The sequence below is a fragment of the Mobula birostris genome, chromosome 5 (assembly GCF_030028105.1).
Source record: "Mobula birostris isolate sMobBir1 chromosome 5, sMobBir1.hap1, whole genome shotgun sequence".
NCBI classification, from domain to species: domain Eukaryota; kingdom Metazoa; phylum Chordata; class Chondrichthyes; order Myliobatiformes; family Myliobatidae; genus Mobula; species Mobula birostris.
Window position 1 is genome coordinate 59503475 of NC_092374.1, and position 21273 is coordinate 59524747.

The following is a 21273-nucleotide window of genomic DNA, read 5'->3' on the forward strand; positions in this document are numbered from 1 at the left end:
CAGCTTCCTTTCATAATTCATCTTTTCCTTCCCAATGACCTTCTTAGTTTTCTTCTGCAAGTTTTTAAAAGCCTCCCAACCCTCTATCTTCCCACTAGCTTTGGCTTCCTTGTATGCCCTCTCTTTAGCTGTTACTTTGGCTCTGATTTCACTTGTCAGCCACGGAATTGTCCTTCTTCCATTCAAAAATTTCTTCTTATTTGGAATATATCTGTCTTCCACTTCCTTCATTTTTTGCAGAAACTCCAGCCATTGCTGCTTTGCTGCTCTTCCTGCTAGTGTCCCTTTCCAGTCAACCTTGGCCAGTTCCTTTCTCATGCCATTGTAAGTTCCGTTATTCAACTGAAATACCAACACATTGGAATTTAGTTTCTCCTTCTCAAATTTTAAAGTGAACGCTGTCATATTGTGATCACTGTTCCCTAAGTGTTCCTTAACCTTAAGCTCTCTTATCACCTCTGGATCATTGCATAACACCCAATCCAGCACAGCCGATCCCTAATGGACTCAACAAGCTATTCTAAAAAGCCATCCCTTAGATATTCTACAAATTCTCTCTCTTGAGGTCCAGTACTGACCTGGTTTTCCGAATCCACTTTCATGCTAAAATCCCCAATGATTATCATGATATTGCCCTTCTGACACACCTTTCCTCTCTCCTGCTGTAATTTGTAATCCACATCCCGATTGCTGTTTGGAGGCCTGTATACAACTGCCATTAGGGTCCTTTTACCATTTCTGAACTCAACCCATAGAGACTCTACACCTTCTAATCCTATGTCATCCCTTTCCATTGATTTAATATTATTTCTTACACAGGGCCACACCACCCCCTCTGCCTACTAACCTGTCTTTCTGATACGCCATATATCCTTGGACGTTCAGCTCCCAATGGCAGCCATCCTTTAGCCAAGTTTCAGAGATGGCCACAATGTCATACTTGCCAATCTGTAGCTGAATTTCAAGATCATCCATTTTATTTCTTATGCTGCATTTATTCAAATACAACACTTTCAGTCCAGTATTTGTTGCTTTCTGTTTTAACTGCACCACGCCTCTATTGCCCTGTAACTTATCCCACTGGCTGTGATTATGCCTCATCTCCTGTCTGTCCTTTCTATCATCTATGATTTGCAGGCATTTAAAAAAATGTTATTGTTAGTTATTGAAGATTTCCAACAAGACCTTTCCAATTCAGCAGCAACTTGGAGCCAATTCATGTGATATGGAAAAGTACATTCTGTGGCAGGTCTTCCCAGTTGGAGGCACTTTAATGAAACATTTTAATGGTAAGTTTTGCACAAAATAGAACTAAACTGCTACTTTCGTATCCAGAAAAGAAAAAAAAAATCACCACAAAGAATTTAAATGATATTAACTACTTCTTGCCTCATCGCAAATCCATATGGAATCCATAGTCTGACTAGGAACCACCTGGCCACCTGGTAAATTAGTCGACACAATAGAAATAGGTCATTTGTATTATTCTGAATTTCATCTATAGTTTCCTTTTTATTGCTGATATTTTAGTTGCAAAATATAATTCAGCATTCAAAGAACATGACTTATGCACTCTGTGAATTCTATGCCAGGCGCCCTGTTGCATATTCTGCTGTGGTTATTTAAAAATGCTGGAGCTTCTCTGACCCTCTGTTGTAGGCTATTTTGAGCTTTTCCTGCTCCAGATCCAAGATCACATGGAAACATTGAATGCTGTTTTATGTAAGGAGGATATCTAGCCAGCATGCCTGTAATAGGTCTATATGCCAGCTATCTAGTTCAAGCACGCTCCCCATTTCCCCTTCTTTCCCTATAGCCTTTAAATGTATCTACTTGCCATGGTCCTATCCACTTTGAATATTCCTATTTAATCTAATTACACACCATTTTTGACAGTGTTTGACAAATCACAACTCAGTACATATAATAACTTACCCATCTCTGCTTCTTCCATCTATGAATTGCAATTAAAAATCCTACTGTCTATATAAAACCAAAATGCTTTCTCCTTCATTACTTTATCAAAAGTCTTCATGGTTTTGAGCACTTCAATTAAGTTTCTTCTTAGTCTTCTTCACACTATTTAACTGAGGCCCCACATGACTGGAACCATTCCAATAAAAGAGAAGCAAAAACAAAAACACAGAGAAAGGAAAATTGAAGTATGAACAGAAGATTCTAGAAACACATGGCAGATTAGGCAATGCCATTGGAGAGAGAAACGGTTGGTTTTTCCCTTCACCAAGCTCTCAGCAGAACCACTGACACTGATGCTCCCACTTGGAATCCTCTATCTTTGAATGAAATAGTCATCCATTCCTGGCCTTTTGGCCTAACAAGCACCCAGTTACACTCATTTTATGGTAATCCTGGAACTCCCTCTTTGACAGCATTGTGTGTAGACCCACCCCTCCAGGACCTCAGTGATTCAAGAAGACAGCTCACCACTGCCTTCTAAGGGCACCTAGGATGGGCAGTTCTAACAGGCTGGGCCAGTGCAGCCCATATCCCTTGAATGATTGAACTGTATAAATGAAAATTCCATTTTATTCTCCCCACATTCCTTTCAATATCCCCCTCCCAGATTCTAGCATTCACTTGCGATAGGGGCAATTTACAATTAACATAACCGTCTACATTTCTCTCCTCCGAGAGAACTAGAACTTTGTCATAGGATTTGGAGGCTTGCATGCCTCAATGACCCAGAGAGCTATGTGGCTGGAGTCAGCGTTTTGTGCTTTGGCTCTTGGTAGGGTCACCCATGCCAAACAGGTCAAAGGGCAGAGGCCAGATTAAGAATGGTCTACTGATCCTCCAGGTTTGGGGGTTCAGCTCAGGGCTAACAACCCTAACTGGTAAAACAAAAATTGTTATGGAAACAGCAATGAAGAATCCTTATACATCTGAGTGTGATGGTACTTCGGAGTCTCCAGCTGGGACTTGCATGACTGACAGTAGTGAAAACTGAGAGGAAGCTTCTGACATGATGAAGAAAGCCCTGAACACCACCAGAGATGGAGGACCTTCATTGCTGCCCTAAACACCAAGCAGTGCAACGGGGAGAAAGTAAGACTGCACTTCACTGAGATGTAGAAGGAAACCAGAACACCCAGAGGAAACCCACCAAGTCATGGGGAGAATGTGCAAACTCCACACAGTTATTAACCTTCAATCATTAAGCTCTTCAACCAGGGTGGATAACTTCATTCACCTCAGCTCAGAATTGATTCCACGACCTACAGGCTCACTTTCAAGAACGCTAAAGCTCATGTTCTCAGTATTGTTTGTCTGTCTGTCTGTTTGATATTTGCACAGATTGTCTTCTTTTGCATATTGGTTGTTTGTCAGTCTTTGTGTGCAACTCTTCATTGATTATATTGTATGTCTTTGTTCTACTGTGAATGCCTGCAAGAAAATGAATCTCAAGGTAGTATATGGTGACATACGTGTATTTTGATAATAAATTTATTTTGAACTTTGAACATAGATGCACCCGAAGTCAGGGTGTGGCATCTCTACTAGCTATATCCCAGGGCTGCTTAGTCTGCCTCCATCTCACTCGCAGGCAATGCAGTCCAGATCACACCAGGTCACTGTGCAGAATCAATTTTTCTCGTGTTCTTTTATCAATCACCTTAATTGTATGCCACTGGAAGTCACTTCTACTAAACCTTCTCTTCAGTTTCTCCACCTTTGAATGATACCTCCAGCTGCTACTGTGAGTCTCTCCACAGAATGAGTTGTATGAACATACAGCACAGAGCAGGTCCTTTGGTGCAATGGGTCCATGCCAATCATTGATTACCTATTAATGAAAATCTAACACCGTACTCACTGTTTGCTCACCCCATCCTCCTATCATTTTCCCCCAGATTCACCACTCTCTATAGACTAAGAACAGCCATTTAACCTATTAACCCACATGCCTTTAGGATATAGGAGAAAACTGGAACACCCAAAGGAAACTCAGATGGTCACGGAGAATGTGCACACAGATAACACCTGAGGTCAGGATCGAACTTCGGTCTCTTGCACTCTGAGGCAGTGGGTTAATTAGCTACACCACTGTGCTGCCTATGAAAGCCTCAGCCATGGTATTTACCTAATAAAGTTTCACTGCCCCCATCATCTTCCTGCCCTAAGGCCCAGCCTTGCAATATTGATAAGGTTAGTGGCCTTAATTAACTCCAGTGGAAACAGAACAGAATAGAGGTTAATATTTCCAATCTCTCCCTTTTAATTTTGTATTCGACCTTTACAGATCATTCTTGAAGGTATTGTCAATCCAGACCCAAAGGCCAGTATTGCAGTTTTTGAGATCAATATCACTCCTGGGTATTGTATTGGTGAGTATCTGGTTATTATGTACAGGCACTACAATATTGTTAACTGTGGAATATGTGGAGTCATTGTTGAATGTGGTCATCCAATATCTTAAGTCCATGAACTGCACACACCTCACTGCAGCAGTACCTCCCCTGGGTTCTCCACTGTCTAACAGAGAGCTCTGGATAAGCCAAAGATAGTCTTCTGTCTCCAGCACAGGCCCCATTCCGCAGATACTGATATATATATATATATATATATCCCTCTCCCCCCCCACACACCCCAACCCTCTTCCCCAACCACCCCTCTCTCCCCTTTTTTCTTCCCTCCATTGTTAGAAACAGTTTGTACTTTAGTGTCATTAATAAGATTGCTATTTTCACCTCTTGAAATCTTACAGTCATTAATATAGTATATTGTGTTTTTTTTGAGCCTGTTTCCATTGCTGTATCTTGCCAAAAAAAAACAAGAAAGTCCACAGATGCTGGAAATCCAAGGCAACACACACAAAATCCTGGAGGAACTCATCAGGTCAGGCAGCATCTATGGAAATGAATAAACAGTTGACATTTCAGATTGAGACCCTTCTTCAGGACTGAGAAGGAAGGAGGAAGATACTAGAATAAAAAGGTGGGGGGAGGTGAAAGAGGCTAGCTGTAAGGTGATAGATGAAGCCACCTGCCTATCTCTCTCCCCCCCCCCCCCCCGGGTTCCCCCCTCTTTCCTTTTCTCCTATGGTCCACTCTCCTCTTCTATCAGATTTCTGCTTCTCCAGCCCTTGACCTTTCCCACCCTCCTGGGTTCCCCTATCACCTAGCCTAGCCTCCTTCCCCTGCCCCCACCCTTTTATTCTGGCATCTTTTCCCTTCTGTGTCAGTCCCTAAGAAGGGTCTCAGCCCAAATCGTTAATTTCCATCGATGCAGCCTGACCTGCTGAGTTCCTCCAGCACTTTGTGTGTGTGTGTATGTGTGTGTTGCTTTGGAAACTGGCTCTTTGTTTCACTGTATTGACCATTGAGCTCCCATTCACAGTATCTTACATTAATTGCAATTTCTATTCTCCTTACATTTCCATCATGGATTCTACCGCTCACCTACACATGGGAGAATTTACAGTGGCCAATTAACCTACTGACCCATACATCTTTGGAATGTGGGAGGAAGCTAAGGTATCCAAAAGGAATCTATGCACTCAGAGGGCATATGGAATCAACACAAACACAGTGCTCAAGGTCAGAATGGAACCTGGGGTGCTGGAGATATGAAGCCTTGTATCTGTTACCCATGCCACTGTACTGCCCAAACCCTACCCACCCCATGATATTGTCCAGCTGTGCCCATGCCTCCACTCCCCAGGAATTCCCAATCATAGTGTTCACTTTAGGACTATTTCAGAACATTCCTCAACAGCCTCTCTTTTCCGGCCCCCTTGATCTGAGCTCACTCCCCTTACTGCTCATGCCCTGTCTCATGTAACCTACAGTTTGTCTATCAGTTCTGGGCTGGGTAGTGGATAAGCAAGCCCTCTAGATTACAATTCATCCTTCAAGGTCTTCTCCCTATCAATGTAATTCACTCCAACATCTTCTGTACTTCCCAAATTCTGGGCATTCCCGAATTTATTGTTCTAGTCATAAAACTCTTCAGGATCTTTGCATTCCTTCAAATCCAGCTTCCACAGCAACCCTGTTTTCCATCTCTCTTGCCTGGGCCACTTCCTGAACAATGAAAAGCTGGAATCCCTTCCTGAACAATGTTTTGGGTCTGGGCCCAAAACATCAACTGTTTATTCCCCTCCACAGATGTTGCCTGACTTAATGAGTTCCTCCAGCATTTTGTATGCGTTGTTCAAAATTTCCAGCATCTGCAGAATGCAGATGTTTATGCTCTCCTGAAGCTTCTCGTTCTCGCTTTTATTGTCCTCCTTAAAGCAGGATTTCAAAGAGCTTTTGGTCACCTCACCTAATGTTGTTCAATTTACTGTGCTAAAAAATTTCGTCCAGTAACAACTCCTGTGATGTACCCTGGAAGGATTTACTGTAGTTAGAGTTCCAGCAGTTATTGTGGATTGGATTGTTATTCTAAGCATTGAACTTTATAAGAGTATCCAATCTCTTTTTTACCATTGTAGAGTGCACCTTTGAAGAAAATCATCTCTGTGGCTATAACAACAGATGGAACCCAAATCTGAACTGGCTAGTTGGCGGAGGATCGGTTCGAGATTCACCATTGCACCTGCCCACTGATCACACGTTGGACAATGAGCAAGGTATGTTTCCCTTAACCCAGACATCCTAGGTGAATTCATAAAGAAATACCCATTTTAATAGTGAAGCATGCTGATGAAATACAAACGTAGAATGGAACTTATAACACTGAAGGACACTATTTGGCCTTGATTCATAACATCACGGCATTGGATCCTTTCAGTCAGGAGATCTCTACTGTTTCGCCAAATTTGTTTCTCACTACTGAATCAGAGAGGTCATCTGAGCACTATACGGGAAGAGAAATGGTGCCATGTACTTCGATATCAGTCAGGAGGAAGTGGTAATTTGGAATGGCACTGAAATTTGCCAGCATTGTTGGCTCCCCAAGAGCATTGGCACCTATTGATTGTCCATTAGGGATCCCTGAATAACCTGGGGCTTCATGTGAACAGAAAAGGGATTCCATCCGTTTGATGTGTTGATGGTTGTGAATGAGGAGAATTTTACAATGGAGAGTGCAGCACTTCTGGGAAGCACATATGATGCCTTCCACCTCTTGTGTCTGCATTCAGTTGCTATAATTGGAAGGCTATTTTTACCTCGCAGGGTCCTCCAATCATAGCAACTGAATGCAGACATATTGAGTATGCGCAAGTTCCTGGACAGGATTGGAAAATGCTCTGGGTCTCTTGAATGTGAAATTCCCTTCACTGAATCAGTGCAATCTTCCCTGTGGTGCATACCAACCAGATGCAGAGCCTTCTTTTTAGTCTGCTCCATGTTGCACAATCTCAGACTGGAAGAAAGGGGACAAGTGGTCTGAGCTTACTGGACATGAGGCAGAGCTTGAAGAACACCAGGAGCAAGAGGACCAGCAAAAGAAGAGTATTCAGGGGATATTTCTGCTCCATACCCACAACTTCATCTCCTAGCATGAGATGAAGAGGCATTGATCGAGAGACATTTCTATAAAGGAGCTTGTGAAAGCATAACATCACCCCCCCCCCAATGCAACGGAGTAACTATCTCCAGCTCATAATCAACATAATACAGCTGTAATCAGGCAGGGGGCAGATCACAGGTAAGAATTCCCCACATACTTGCTCTCATAATCATGAATAAAGTAATCATTGCTCTAACAGCTTAAATGGCTAGTTATAACAAAACTCTGTCTTTTGAACTTGTAAAGAACTGAGACATCCATTCAGCCTGCATATAGTGAGGATTGCTAATCTGCTGGTGTGATATTAGCAAGTGAATTGTCTTGTTACAACGTTTGGAGATTTTGATATCTGCTTTCCTGGCGCTCCCTTGTGTGGGGATTCTGACAGATGGAGGAGATGTCTGTAGACTCCTTTGGCCAGTCTCTCCTTATGGGGGTTCTGACAGGCATTCTGTCCCCCTCCCCATGCACCCAATCTTCTTCCTACCATTATTTCATTGGCCAGGACTTCCAGTCTATTTAAGTTAACTTGGGGAGACCATTTCTCCTCCTCCTCCTCCTTCAAAGATAGGTATTTTGGTTGTTGCTGCCATGGGAGCTGCCTCCCTGAGCTGATGCCCTTCTCTTCTGGCGGTGAAGTGCAGTATTGAGACCCCTGCTGGACAGAGTGAGCTCCTGCCAGGAGTTGGGCAGGTCACATTCTGAGGCTTCTTTGAGAATCAGGTTTATGGTCACTGATAGGACTTGTGATACGGGGCTTTATATAAGTTTAAAACCTCATGACATTTTATGGGGAGAGAAACCATGGTTTTATTTTTCTTTGGGACAGAGTTATAACATGGAAATGGCTCCTTTGGTCCAGCTTGTCAATGCCCACCAAGATGGCTAAAGTTAGAGCCATTTGTCCGTGTTTGGCTCTGTCTGAAATCTTTCCTATCCATTTCCCTGTCCAAATCTATTTGAAATATTGTTATTGTAACTGACCCAATCGCTTTCTCAATCAGCTTATTCCAAGTAACTTCTACCTTCTGCGCGAAGTTGTCTCTCAGATCTCTTTTAAATCTTTCCTACTCCCCGTAAAATTAAGCCCTCTAGTTTTTGATTCCCTTTCTGTGGGGGAAAAAGACTGCATATTCACTCTGTCTAAGGCCCAGTGGCATTTCAGAAGCATGTTCAGTGTCTTAAAGGGATAGGTAGGGAGTAAACGTTTCCTCTGGCTTAACTAGGCAAAACGGATTTAAGAAAATGTCCTGTCAGCGGATGAGATGAGAATTTTAATGCACGTTGAGTTGCTGCAAACAGGACTGCTCTGCTTGAAAGGACCATGAAAGCAGGCCAGGTATACAAACAGGGAAGCTTACAGAGTACAAGGAAAGAACATGGAAATGGGACAACTTGTGAGTTCATTGAAATAGTAGCATACCATGGCAGGCACGTTTGCTCTTTTTTGCTATATTTTACCCTGTGATCAGTAGTGCTAATATCTTAGAGGATAACTATATCCTTTGATTTAGTCATGCTGTTTAAAGCTTTAGAGAGGCAAAGAAAGAAGGCAAACATCGGATTATACTATTTTTGTTTTGATTTATGGCAAGATATTAATAGCAAGATGCAAATTTGCACAGATTCTAAACTTAACTGTCATAACCTAAGAGAGCAACAGAGGAAATAGGAGCAAGTGTAAACCATCTAGCCCCTCGTGTCCGTTCCTTTCAAAAAGATCATGCACCAGTTTTCTGCACTAACCACACGTCCATTGATCCCCTTAATATCTAAAAATGAAATATACTTATTGACTTAGCTTTCAAAGCTAAGGGTGGAGGGTTCCAAGATCTACTGAAGAAATGTCTTCTCATCTCTTTCCTGACTGTGATCCCAGCTTCCAAGTATCCTAGGAAGGACAAACAGTAACTCTCTTTACCCCTCCAAACCTGTAAGAATTTTAGTTTATTTCAGAGAGATCACCTGATCTTCTGAACTCAAGAAAGAATCTCTCCAGTCAGCTTAATCCCCCACATAACAAACACTGAAGTGAGTCAAGGAACAAATGGTAGATTTGCATACACAGGGAAAACACTGACACGTGCTCATGGAAGCTTGGATAGCGGTTAGTATAGAAATAATACTGCACCCAAGACTGTTCACAGAAGTAGTGAACTTCTTAAATAGTCCAGTCAAAGCAACTCTTTGGCGACTGATCCACCACATCCTGCTTTGTTTCGAATGGAATGCGCATTTCTGGTGCCTGCAAGATAAGAACTATTTCATGACTATTAAACCTTATTGACTTACAATGTAACTCATGACATATGACTTTGCTCTGCAAGTTGTCAGAGAGAGAGCTGTGGTTTATTACTGCCTCCCCCCACTACCCCCAATACAGCTGCCAGGGATCCAAGGGTGTGTTTATGCTGTTATAATGTAAACTCAGCCTGTAACGGCCAATATAGCATGAGTCTCACTTGACGAGGGAGCCTTGTTCCATCTGATTTAATTGTCTGTCCCGGCTTTCACAACCGAACATACATGCAGACACTAATTATTCTAGCCAGAGTGGAGCTGATGGTTATTACTCCACATCCACATTTGTGTAAGTGACTCAGATTGATTTTGCACACCTCATTTGTATTTTATTAACCTCCACTGGCATAATCTTTTTAATGAAAAGGTGTAGGTGTAGCTTCAGCTATGGCCAAGATCCTTTTTTAAAAAAAAATAGACTGCATGTTGTTTGCTGTGAGCCCCATCTACTCACCACCGCTCCAGCCAGTCCCCACCTGCCTTCCTCTCCAGTCTCCAGCTCAATAGCTGCTTCTGTGAGACACTTGGTAGCGTAACGCAAACGTCTTTTAGCATCGTTTATACTGGGCTGAACTTGTAATTGCATCAATTGCAAGGTGTGTACTTAAAGGGCATTTATTCCTAATGTTCATGATACAATTTGTAACTAATATTGGGATTAATTTGGGATTTTCATCGTGCTGCATATTATGGTTGTGGAAATTCTGGAGCAGCTGATAAAACTCTGTGCCCTCTATGCATCACATATTCCACATAACACATGCACTAGGGTGTCATCGTCATGAGCCTTCTCAGCATACCCTCTTTTCATCTAATTACTGCATCAATAAACGATATTTTTCATCCACAATTGCAATCCGATCTGGAGAGCTTAATAAAGAGGCAGAGATCCCATCTGCATCACACTATTAAAGGCTGGAGGAAGTTGTCCCATCTGGTATAGCTTTCTACAAGGCGATATGAGGATGAATTTTTATTCTGCTCACAGAGTTACATTAAATCTACAGAACAGAAAGTTGCAATTTAGTTTACAGGTCCAGACTTGTGTTTATGCATCACTCATACTAGATTGTTCCCACCCAAACACCAACTTCATGATCACAGCCTTTCTACAGCACCTGCCCAGGTATACAACTATTAATACAGATGAACCACCAAATGGAAACCACTCAAGTTACATCATCAATCAATAATCTAAAACTGAACCCCATATTACTCTGTAAATGGGCTTGAAAGAGTTTTGTTTTGGTTTAAACTTTGCTCTAAAATAAAAAAAAATCTGGAAGGATGAATTGGTAGAGATTGTTGAGATGACAACAGAATGTGATAGGATGGATTTAGAGGTGTGACTTTTAGTCAAAATTTGGGGCTACCTAGAAGTCTAGTAGGGAACTTGGGGAAATTTTCTTCATCTGGACTAGGGGTTTCTAATCTTTTTTATGCCACGGACCCCTACCATTAACTGAGGGGCCATGGACCTATGTCAGGAACCCCTAATCTAGAGTGTGGTGGCAAAATTGAACTCACTCCTTTTGAGAATGGTTGAGGGGTGATATGGATTAGAAGAAACCGGATAAAGGTACAAAGGAGATGGGAGTCAGACAGCTTTGAAACAGGTCTCTCAGCATACCGAGTGAACAAGCACTCCTGATGCTACACCCACTTTTTATTCTTCTCAACACCCCCCCCCTTGGATTTTACCACTCACCTATAGAATGGGGGCTATTTGCAGTGACTAATAACCTACTAACCTGTAGATCTTTGGTATGTGGAAGGAGCCTGGAGGAAACTGACATGGTTACAGGGAGGACATGCAGGCGCCACACAGCCAGTATCAGCAGGTAGGACTGAGCACATGTCACTGGTGCTGTAAGGCCGCAACTGCCCTGGTGCTGGAATGCACGGATATGCTGATTGTCAGGGCAAGATGAAGAGGGGTGGGAGAAGGTCCCTGTGGGGTTTAAAGCTGGTCAGTTGGACTGACTAAATATCTCAGTGGATTTATTGGCAACTAACATATTTATTTCCTTTACTTCTGATCTCCTGCAGAAGTGGAAACATCTGAATGCCAATCATTCTGAACCTCTCCCTACTTTTAACACCATCAAGCTTCTCTTGAGTAAAGAATTGTCACAACTGATCACAGATGCTGAATGCATGCAAAATTATTGGCCATTATTTGTACTGAATTCTGCACGTCCATCTGGGAGGCAAGTGGAAACATGTTGTGCACTGGTGATCTGATGCAAATCTCCACCCATTCGCTAATACTACAAAGAGACAAATTGGATGATATCATTAATTCATCCAGTTCTAAAATTGAGAATGTGTAGGAGTAGCTTACATTCCCAGTGATCCTTTACAAAGAAATGATTCCTGTTAACCTTACCATCAAAGGACAGCGGGATTTCTGTTTATGTGAAAGCATGATTCTTTACCTTGGCCCAGGTCATACAGCCCAGCTGGTATCTGCTGATTCTTATGCATCCTCTTATCCTTCTTCATTCCACTCCATCACATATCCTTCCATTCCTTTCCCCTGCATTTATTTATCCAGCTTTCCTCTGAAAGCATCTCTGCTATTTGTCTCCCGGTTAGGAGTTTTCACTCTTTAGTACAGATATTTGTCCTGAATGCCCTGTCGGATTTATTAGTGACTAACCCCACAATTTTAAAACTTTTCTCAGTCAAATCTTCTCACAGTTGTAACATCTCAGATATTACTATATCTTTATAGAGGGTGAACTTGATTCCTAGGCACTCATTTATTGTATTTACCTTAGTATATGTTCGAAAGTATTTGTGACAAATCTTGAAAAGGATAATAGAAAACTAGAAGTACCCCAATAAGCTTACAAGTGATAAATGCATCCTTGTTTGCTGATGATGAATGAACAATGTATTTGCAATTGCCAGATTTAATTCCTGAATTTGACTTCACCCTGGTCAATGAAGCTAATGTTGAGAAGTGAGTTATAATGCCTGGCTGTTACTCTATTACGCATTTAGTGCTTGTGTCATAGAGTCATAGAGAAGTACAGCACAGAAACAGGCCCATCTATTGCACTCTGAAACTCCTCAGTGCCCTGCCGTTCACTGTTTAAGACCTACCCTACTCCCATCAACCTGCATCTGGACCATAGCCCTCCATACTCCCACTAACCAAGTAACTATCCAAACTTCTCTTAAATGTAGAACTTGAGCTCACATATACCACATGTGCTGGCAGCTCATTCCACACTCTCACGACCCTCTGAAATGAGGTTTCCTCTCATTTTCGCCTTAAACTTTTCATCTTTCACTCTTAAATTATGATCTCTGGTTGTAGTCCCATTCAACCACAGTGGAAAAAGATTGCTTGCATTTACCCTATCTATACCACTCATAATTTTGTATACCTCTATCAAATCGCTTCTCTAAATCGTCTACATTCTGGCAGCTGTTGGTGGACCTCGAATGGCAGCTGAAGTTCCCCAACCATATCGCAGCCATGACCCTGTGACCAGACATTGTCCTAGTGTCTGAGTCTACTAAGCAAGTGGTGCTGCTGGAGCTGACAGTCCCATGGGAAGATCGCTTGGAAGAGGCCTTTGAAAGGAAGCTCTCCAAGTACACAGGACTGGTCGGCAACTGTCAGCAGGCTGGATGGAGAGCGAGGTGTCTCCCAGTGGAGGTTGGTTGTAGAGGATTCGTAGCCCGTTCCTTAGTTAGAGCCTTCAGCATTTTGGGCATCGAGGGAGAGAGGAAGAGGAGAGCCATCCGCAGTACCACTGATGCGGCAGAGAGGGCCTCAAGATGGCTGTGGCTCAAAAGAGGGGAGCCATGGAGTCATAAGTAGCTAGCCATCTGGACACAAGCTGGGGTCTGATCAGCCCTGGCTGGGTCACCTGGAGGAGGTTGTACGATGTTGAAAGACCCGAAACACCCGATGATTCCAGGAACATCACTGAAGATGTGTCCAGAAGCATCGGTAGATGTATGTACACAGCAGAATACAGACCTACCCAATTCAATCTTTCCTTATAACTCAGGTCTTCCAGATCTGGCAACATCCTTATAAATTTTCTCTGCACTCTTTCAACCTTATTTACATCTTTCCTGTAGGTAGGGGACCAAAACTGCACACAATACTCCAAATTAGGTCTCACCGACGTCTTATACAACATCAGCAAAACATCCCACCTCCTGTACTCAGTAGAGTGATTTATGAAGGTCAACGTGCCAAAAGTTTCTTTTACAACCCTATTTACCTGTGATGTCACTTTCAACAAATTATGTACCTGTATTCCCAGATCCTTTTATTCTACCACACTCCTCAGTGCCCTGCCGTTCACTGTGTAAGACTACACTGGTTGGTCCTACTGAAGTGCAAAACCTCGCACTTGTCTGTATTAAATACTATCTGCCAGAGTTTTTTCCTCCTGATGCAGATCCCTCTGCAAGCCATGATAGCCTTTGTCACTATCCACTACACCCCCAATCTTGGTGTCAGCTGCAAATTTGCTGATCCAGTTAACCAAATTATCATCCAGATCATTGATATAGATAACAAAGTACAATAGACCCAGCACTGATCCCTGTGGCACTCCACTAGTCACAGGCTTTCAGTCAGAGAGGCAACCCTCCACTACCACTCTCTGGCTTCTCTCACCAAGCCAATGTCTAATCCAATTTACTACCTCATCCTGAATGTCGAGCCATTGAACCTTCTTGACCAGCCTCCCATGTAGGACCCTTACTAAAGTCCATTTAGACAACATCCACTGCCTTGCCTTCATCCTCTTTCCCGGTAACTTCCTTGAAACACTCTATAAGATTGGTTAGACATGACCTATCACACACGAAGCCATGCAGACTACCCTTAATCAGTCCGTGTCTAAATGGAGAGGAGGAGGATGAGAGGAGACATGATAGAGGTATACAAGATAATAAGAGGAATAGATAGAGTGGACAGCCGGCACCTCTTCCCCAGGGCACCACTGCTCAATACAAGAGGACATGGCTTTAAGGTAAAGGGTGGGAAGTTCAAGGGAGTTTTTTACTCAGAGAGTGGTTGGTGCCTGGAATGCACTGCCTGAGTCAGTGGTGGAGGCAGATACACTAGGGAAATTTAAGAGACTACTAGACAGGCATATGGAGGAATTTAAGGTGGGGGTTATATGGGAGGCAGGGTTTGAGGATTGGCATAACATTGTGGGCTGAAGGGCCTGCACTGTGCTGTACTATTCTATGTTCTATCCAAATACAAACGTTCTTATATACGTGGTCCCTTAGAATACCTTACAATGTTTCCCACAACTGATGTCAGCCTATAATTTCCTCGTTTATGTTTAGAGCCTTTTTTAAACAGCAGAACAACATTGGCTATTCTCCAATCCTCTGGTACCTCCCTTGAGTAAAAGAGGTTTTTGGTTTCAAAACTGGCATTGATAGATTTTTGTTAATCGATTGACATTAATGGATACTGGACCAAGCCTAAAGCTGCCTGAAAGGATGGCAGAAACAAATTCAATAATAACTTTAGAAAAGGAGTAGCATAGCATAAACAATTGGTTAAAGGAGAGAAGATACCTTAAATATAGGTCAGAAACACAAGAAAAATCTGAGATGCTTGGAATCCAAAGCAATACACACAAAATGCAGAGAAACTCATCAGGTCAGGCAACACCTAAGGAAGTGAATAAACAGTCAAATTTTGGGACAAGATCCTTCTCCAGGACTGGAAAGGAAAGGGGAGGATGCCAGAATAAAAAGATGGGGGGAAGGGGAAGTAGGCTAGCACAAAGGTGATAGGTGAAGACAGGTGGGTGGGAAAGGTAAAGGACTGGAGAAGAAGGAATCTGATAGGAGAGGAGAGTGGACCTAGGAAAAATGGAAGGAGGAGAGGGTCCAGGTGGAGGTGATAGGCAGGTGAGAAGAGGTAAAAGGCCAGAATGGGGAATAGAAGAAGAGGAGACGGGGAGGGTAATTTTTTTTACCGGAAAGAGAATTCGATGTTCATGCCATCAGGTAGGGCATTTAGTTCTGATTCCTATGCCCGTTCTGACATGTTGGTCCATGACCTCCTCTAATGCAAAGACGAAGCCACCCTCAGGATGGAGGAGCAACACTTTATATTCCGTCTGGGTAGCCTTCAACCTGACTTAGTGCAACCTGCTAAGCCTGATCATAAGCCTTAAGTGGACATAGTTCAAGTCTTAAAGAACCACTGTTCACCTAAACCTTTGATTATTGCTGAGAGTTTAGATTTCATAAAAGGAACCAAGAGGAAGGCGAGCCTATTTCACAGTTGTGGCAGTGCTGAAGCAATTGTCCAAACGCTATGATTTTGGGCAGTCGTCGAACGTCAGTTATGCTATAAGCTCGCTTGTGGTGTGCGTAGTGAGGCAACTCAGAAAAGTTCATAACATTTCTACTGATGTTACTGTTTGGGCAAAACTAGGTATTCAGCAAAAGATTGCTAACATAAGGATATAGATTGCTGAAGCCATGGGAAAAAAGGGACATATTGAACATGCCTGTCAACCAAAAACACTGTAGTAAAGAAAAACGAGTTTTGGAAAAACTAAAAGGAGCAGGCGATGGAACATACTGAAGATGAACTGAGTGACTCTCATTCTGTGGTTGAATAGCTTTGCATGTTTTATCTATTTCCAAACACAAAGATGGCTATTATGTGATCCTGTGGCTGGATGGGCCCATAGTAAGGATGCTGGTGGACATGGGTACTGCAGTATCACTGGTATCAGAGACAATTTACAGGAAGAAATTGTAGCATCTCACCCCAGAAGCGGGAAGGTTGACTTTAAAGACTTACACTGGTGAGGTTGTTCCAGTGAGGGATGTGGTACATGTTAAAGTGGGGATTAACGAACAGAAGATGAATCCAGGTCCATTTTGTGGTAATGGAGCAGGATTCTGAGAAAACGACTGCAGAATCTCATGTAAGATCAAATGACACAGCCAGTGCTCCTCCATCTGTGCTTTGAATGCCCCTCCTGACAATACAGTACCAAAGCCAAGATCTATACATACACCACCAAGAGATAAAATCTCTTTGGTGTCATCCCCAGTCATTGGGACCTTCACAGGAACGGGCAGCCTCCAGGCAGATTGAATCTGTAGTTTAGTGACTAAACCTTAGCACATGGGGCAGAATAACCTCCAGGGTTCTGTCTGGGAATAGAGACAGTCTACCCTCTTTCCCTTGTTTAGAAAGAAATACCTCTTTGTTGTGAGTTGAATTTGATGATTATTCTATTGAATGCTAATAGTTCAGCAGCTGGTCTGTGTATGGGAAGGGGGAGAAACCATTAAAACGAGGGGGAAGGGATATGTTATGTATTCATGTATAGTTCGACCCTTATGGGTTGCTATCAGGCTTCCGTGTGTGTTACGTAGTGATTGTAATATGAGAGTATATTCAGTAGATGACTCACTAGTAAAATAAACAGCCACATGTTTGTTCCTCACCTCTCCGTCTTTCATGTGTGTTACTCACGGCCACCCAGCTTCCCAGTATCATAAACATAACAAATGTTTAGATTTGAATTAAACTACTGTGCAGCATATCTATTTCTGTGGACTGCTGTATGACTGTTACTAATATTTCATAATCCTCTTTACAATCGCATTGTTCTTGCAGGTCACTATATGTACGTTGACTCAATTTACGCCACACATTTGCACGAAGTAGCTCAGTTGATGTCACCGGTGACAATTTCCGCCCTATCTGGATGTCTGTCCTTCTTTTACCAACTTCATCAGAAACACACTACTTTCTTTGTGGTTTACACCAAGGACAGAATCGGTCATTATGAAGAGGTGTGGCGGGCAAATCAGTCGACATACAACTGGAATTTGGTCAAGGTGAATATTAAAGCTTCACATCCATTTCAGGTGAGTCTTCTTATTACAGTGTTCTACGTTTGACATAGTAAAGCATGCTAAGGTTCTCACTGGAGCATTAACAAAGGAAATTTGAAGAAGCCACATGAGGATATATTGGGATATTCCGGTCAGGACAGTGAGTAAGTTTTAAGGAATGATGAGGTGGAGAGGAAGAGAAATTCAGTCAATGAAGTCTGGAGTTCATAGTCCTGCCAGCTGAGGCAGGGATGTCAGTGGTAGAGCAATGTGGTTGACTGTTAACTGGGGTAAAATGTTTTAGTTGTGTCATCAGTCCTATCTTAAAGGAAATTGGTTTAAGCAAGTTGTTTTACTTTGCATTGACTTAAGAACTGAATTTGAATGTGGTAAATTTATTGCCAGCTCAGTCTACCTGCAAAGTTCTCCTCACAAATGACTGATCCTGGTGTATAAGTTTACTGCCATCTCAGTCTGTAACCTGGTATTGCTGTCCTTGTAGAATCATAGGTAGAGACAATGTACCTGAATCCTCCATCACATTCCTTGGACGTATTGCCCTCTGGCAGGACAAACCCATCAGAGATTTTCAGCAGTGACTCTGCACCCCATGGAGCATTGAAGTTTCCTGATTATCATCTCCTTTCCTCCCTGTGCTGATGAATCAGTACCCTTCCATGATGAAAAAATGTGAGTAGCAAAGACACAGCTTGTCTCTGGATGGGAGGATTCATTGCCCATCACAAAGGCAGGTTTGGTAGCACCACCATAGGGCAAGCTGGCAGATTCTTGAAAGACATAATGCCCAAACTGAATTTGTGTTTGATAATGAACAAACTAACACAAAGGACAAACCTGCTCGACCTCGTTCTCGCCAATCTATTTGTGGCAAATGTGACTCTGCATAACAGAATTGACCATCTCACTTTACCTGAAGTGCCAAATTCCCATCTTCATATTGGTGACACCTTCCATTGTGTTGTGTTGGCAATAGTGGAAATGTGCAACCTCACAAACTCTAACTTCAAGTCCTAGCAGGTCCTTCAGTCTGTATAATTATCATGACAGGGGGAAATCCCTTGTTTAATAAGCAATGCAGAGAACATGCTGGGAGCAGTGCCATACATATCAAAATTGTGGCAAACTAGTGAAACTGCAACACTGCAAAAATAGCTTGAAGTATTTCGTGTTAAGTAATCCTATACCAAGAGAGCAAAGCAAAGCTATGTAGTCCTGCTGCATCTAGTTATGAATGGCGGTAGACAACTAAACAACTAATTCAAGAATATTCCTGTTCTCAGTGATGGAACCCAACATGTGAAGGAAAAGATTAGGACTAAAGCACATGAAACTGGGTTCATCTAGAATTCCCAAGTGAATGATCCATTTTGGAATGCTGATGAAATGGAAGCCATTGATTTTACAGCACAGAAATAAGCCTTTTGGCCCAATTCATCATGGCCAACCTGTTGCCTCCCTGTACTAGTCAATAAGTGTGAAGGAGAAAACACTTCAGTGATTGGAGAAGTGTCTCATAGAAAGGAAGATGGTTGGGTTTCGTGAATGCTGATTATTACTGTGGAAATTCTTCAGGGCAGTGGTCTGAGCCCAACCATCTTGACTGCTTCATCAATGACCAGAAGTGGGGATGCTTGTGCATGGAACGTTCAATTGCATTCACGTCTCCTCAGCAATGAAGAAGTCCAAGCCTGAATGTGGGGAAAAACTGTACAACATTCACACATGGGTTAAGTGGCCTCTGACCACCAACTCCTAATGGTTGCAGTTGATATCATCAAAAAAAAATCCCTTGAGTACATGACATGCAGCAAGTCCACATCTACTCGAAGGAGAAGGGTTTTGGGTGCATAGATACATCACCACCTGCAGCTTTTTCTCAATGTTGCACTCCATTGACATTTGGAACTAAATCATTGCTCTTTCATGGTCACTGAGTCTAAATTCTGGAATTCCCTATGCACAGCATTGTGGAAATACCTTCATCAGAGGGGTTACAGTAATTTAAGAAGGTGGTTGACCATCACCTGCTTTACTTAGGCACTGAGTTCTGGCCTAGTCAAAAAGGCTCTGAGTGGGGAACACAGTAGAGTCCCGAATTAGAGAAGAATAGAAATCTTCACGGGTTGTCGGAAAATCTTAATAATAAGATTAATCAACAAGTCAGTTCCAATCTCATTTATATTTCTTGTACATATAAACATTTCAAAGACTCTACAGGTTAGGTGGTATATTTTTAAGGAAATATTGACCTGCTGCAAGTTAGAATATATACAGCAGGCATCACAGAGTTGTTTATCTAAGTGGGCTGCAGTCTCTGGCAGTTGACTTCAACTTGAATCCACATTTTGTTTGGTGACTTGGGATTTATCCAAAACCTTTCTTTGATTTGGACTGCTTTGTCATGAATATACCATAGACAGTCAGGACATCATCTGCTGTAAAATGATTTAGAGTTTTGGTAATGCTAAAGGAGTGCTTGTAGTATTTAGTCTGTTAGATATTTCATATACTCACAAAAAATATTCAACCCTTGCATTTGAAAGGAGGAAAGTGCCTGTCAAAACTCAAAGGACATCATGTAAGCAAGGCATGAAGAATTGTGATTTGGTTCATTATGTCTATCTTTGCTAAAAATGGCCGTGGGTTAAACCCACTTCCTAACTCTTAGCTCACAACCTTGTGCTCATCAAGCAGTTACCTAGGTTTTTGCCTTCATTACACTTCCAGGCAGTGAATTCTGGATCCCGCTCCCAGCTGTTAATTGAAATAACTTTTGTGACGAGAATACACATAAATTAAGATGTTTGCTGGCCTGGGCTAGCATCAGTGGCATCAACAGTTGGTCTGCCACCTGTCCTCAGGGGAAGGAGAGATAAGGAACAATGAAGCAGCATGTGGAGATGTTAATGAAGGAGCCATCAGTCTGGGTATTGCCAAGATCGACTCCCCCTTTGAACCCTGAACTGTTTGAAGTGATGGACAGGCAATACCCCAGCAGGGGGATAAAAAGGGACAGGTTCGCTAAGGCAGCACACAGACGACACTCGAGGTAACGAGACCCTGGAAGCGGTGCGCCTCTCATGAGTCGGTGGAAAGCTCTTGGACGGCTGATCGGGGGATCAGCCTTAAACGCACAGGGTGGAAAGGTACGATCAGCGGGAACCCGGTGTGTGTCCACCCTCGCTTGGGTGCCGGGTTCACTGCAGAGGATCGACCGCATCTGGAGGAGGGGTCACAGTCGGTGACCTCAGGTGACATCACAAAGAACCTGCCCGAAAGCTGCTTGTGAGCAATATCGCCGGTCTGTGAGTGGAAGCCGTTTCTGAATGATCAGTCGTTCTCGTTCTCTCTCTCCCTCCCCCCCCACGTTGTCCATCGCCATGGCAACGATTACTGCGAACTGAACTAAATCGAACTGGACTTTTGTGTCACTTTGAAATTGGTCATTTACCCCTAGACAACGATAGAGCTTGATTGATGCTGTTATCTTAATTGTGTGCACATGTGTGTTTATCATTGCTGAACTGTTGCATTTATTATCCTTTAGATTACTGTGTTGCTTGTTTCTTTAATAAAACTTTCTTAGTTCTAGTAATCCAGACCCCA

General features: G+C 42.6%; 1 protein-coding gene across 2 annotated transcripts in view; it reads left to right on the forward strand.

Annotated features, from left to right (window-relative positions):
• Window positions 1-21273, forward strand: part of mamdc2a (MAM domain containing 2a) — a 114253-nt gene that overhangs the window by 32669 nt on the left and 60311 nt on the right. For both annotated transcript variants that reach the window (XM_072258105.1, XM_072258106.1), the window contains exons 4-6: window positions 4262-4346; window positions 6458-6595; window positions 17426-17679. In XM_072258105.1, coding sequence (XP_072114206.1) covers window positions 4262-4346; window positions 6458-6595; window positions 17426-17679 — 477 coding nt within the window. The remainder of the gene's footprint in view (window positions 1-4261; window positions 4347-6457; window positions 6596-17425; window positions 17680-21273) is intronic.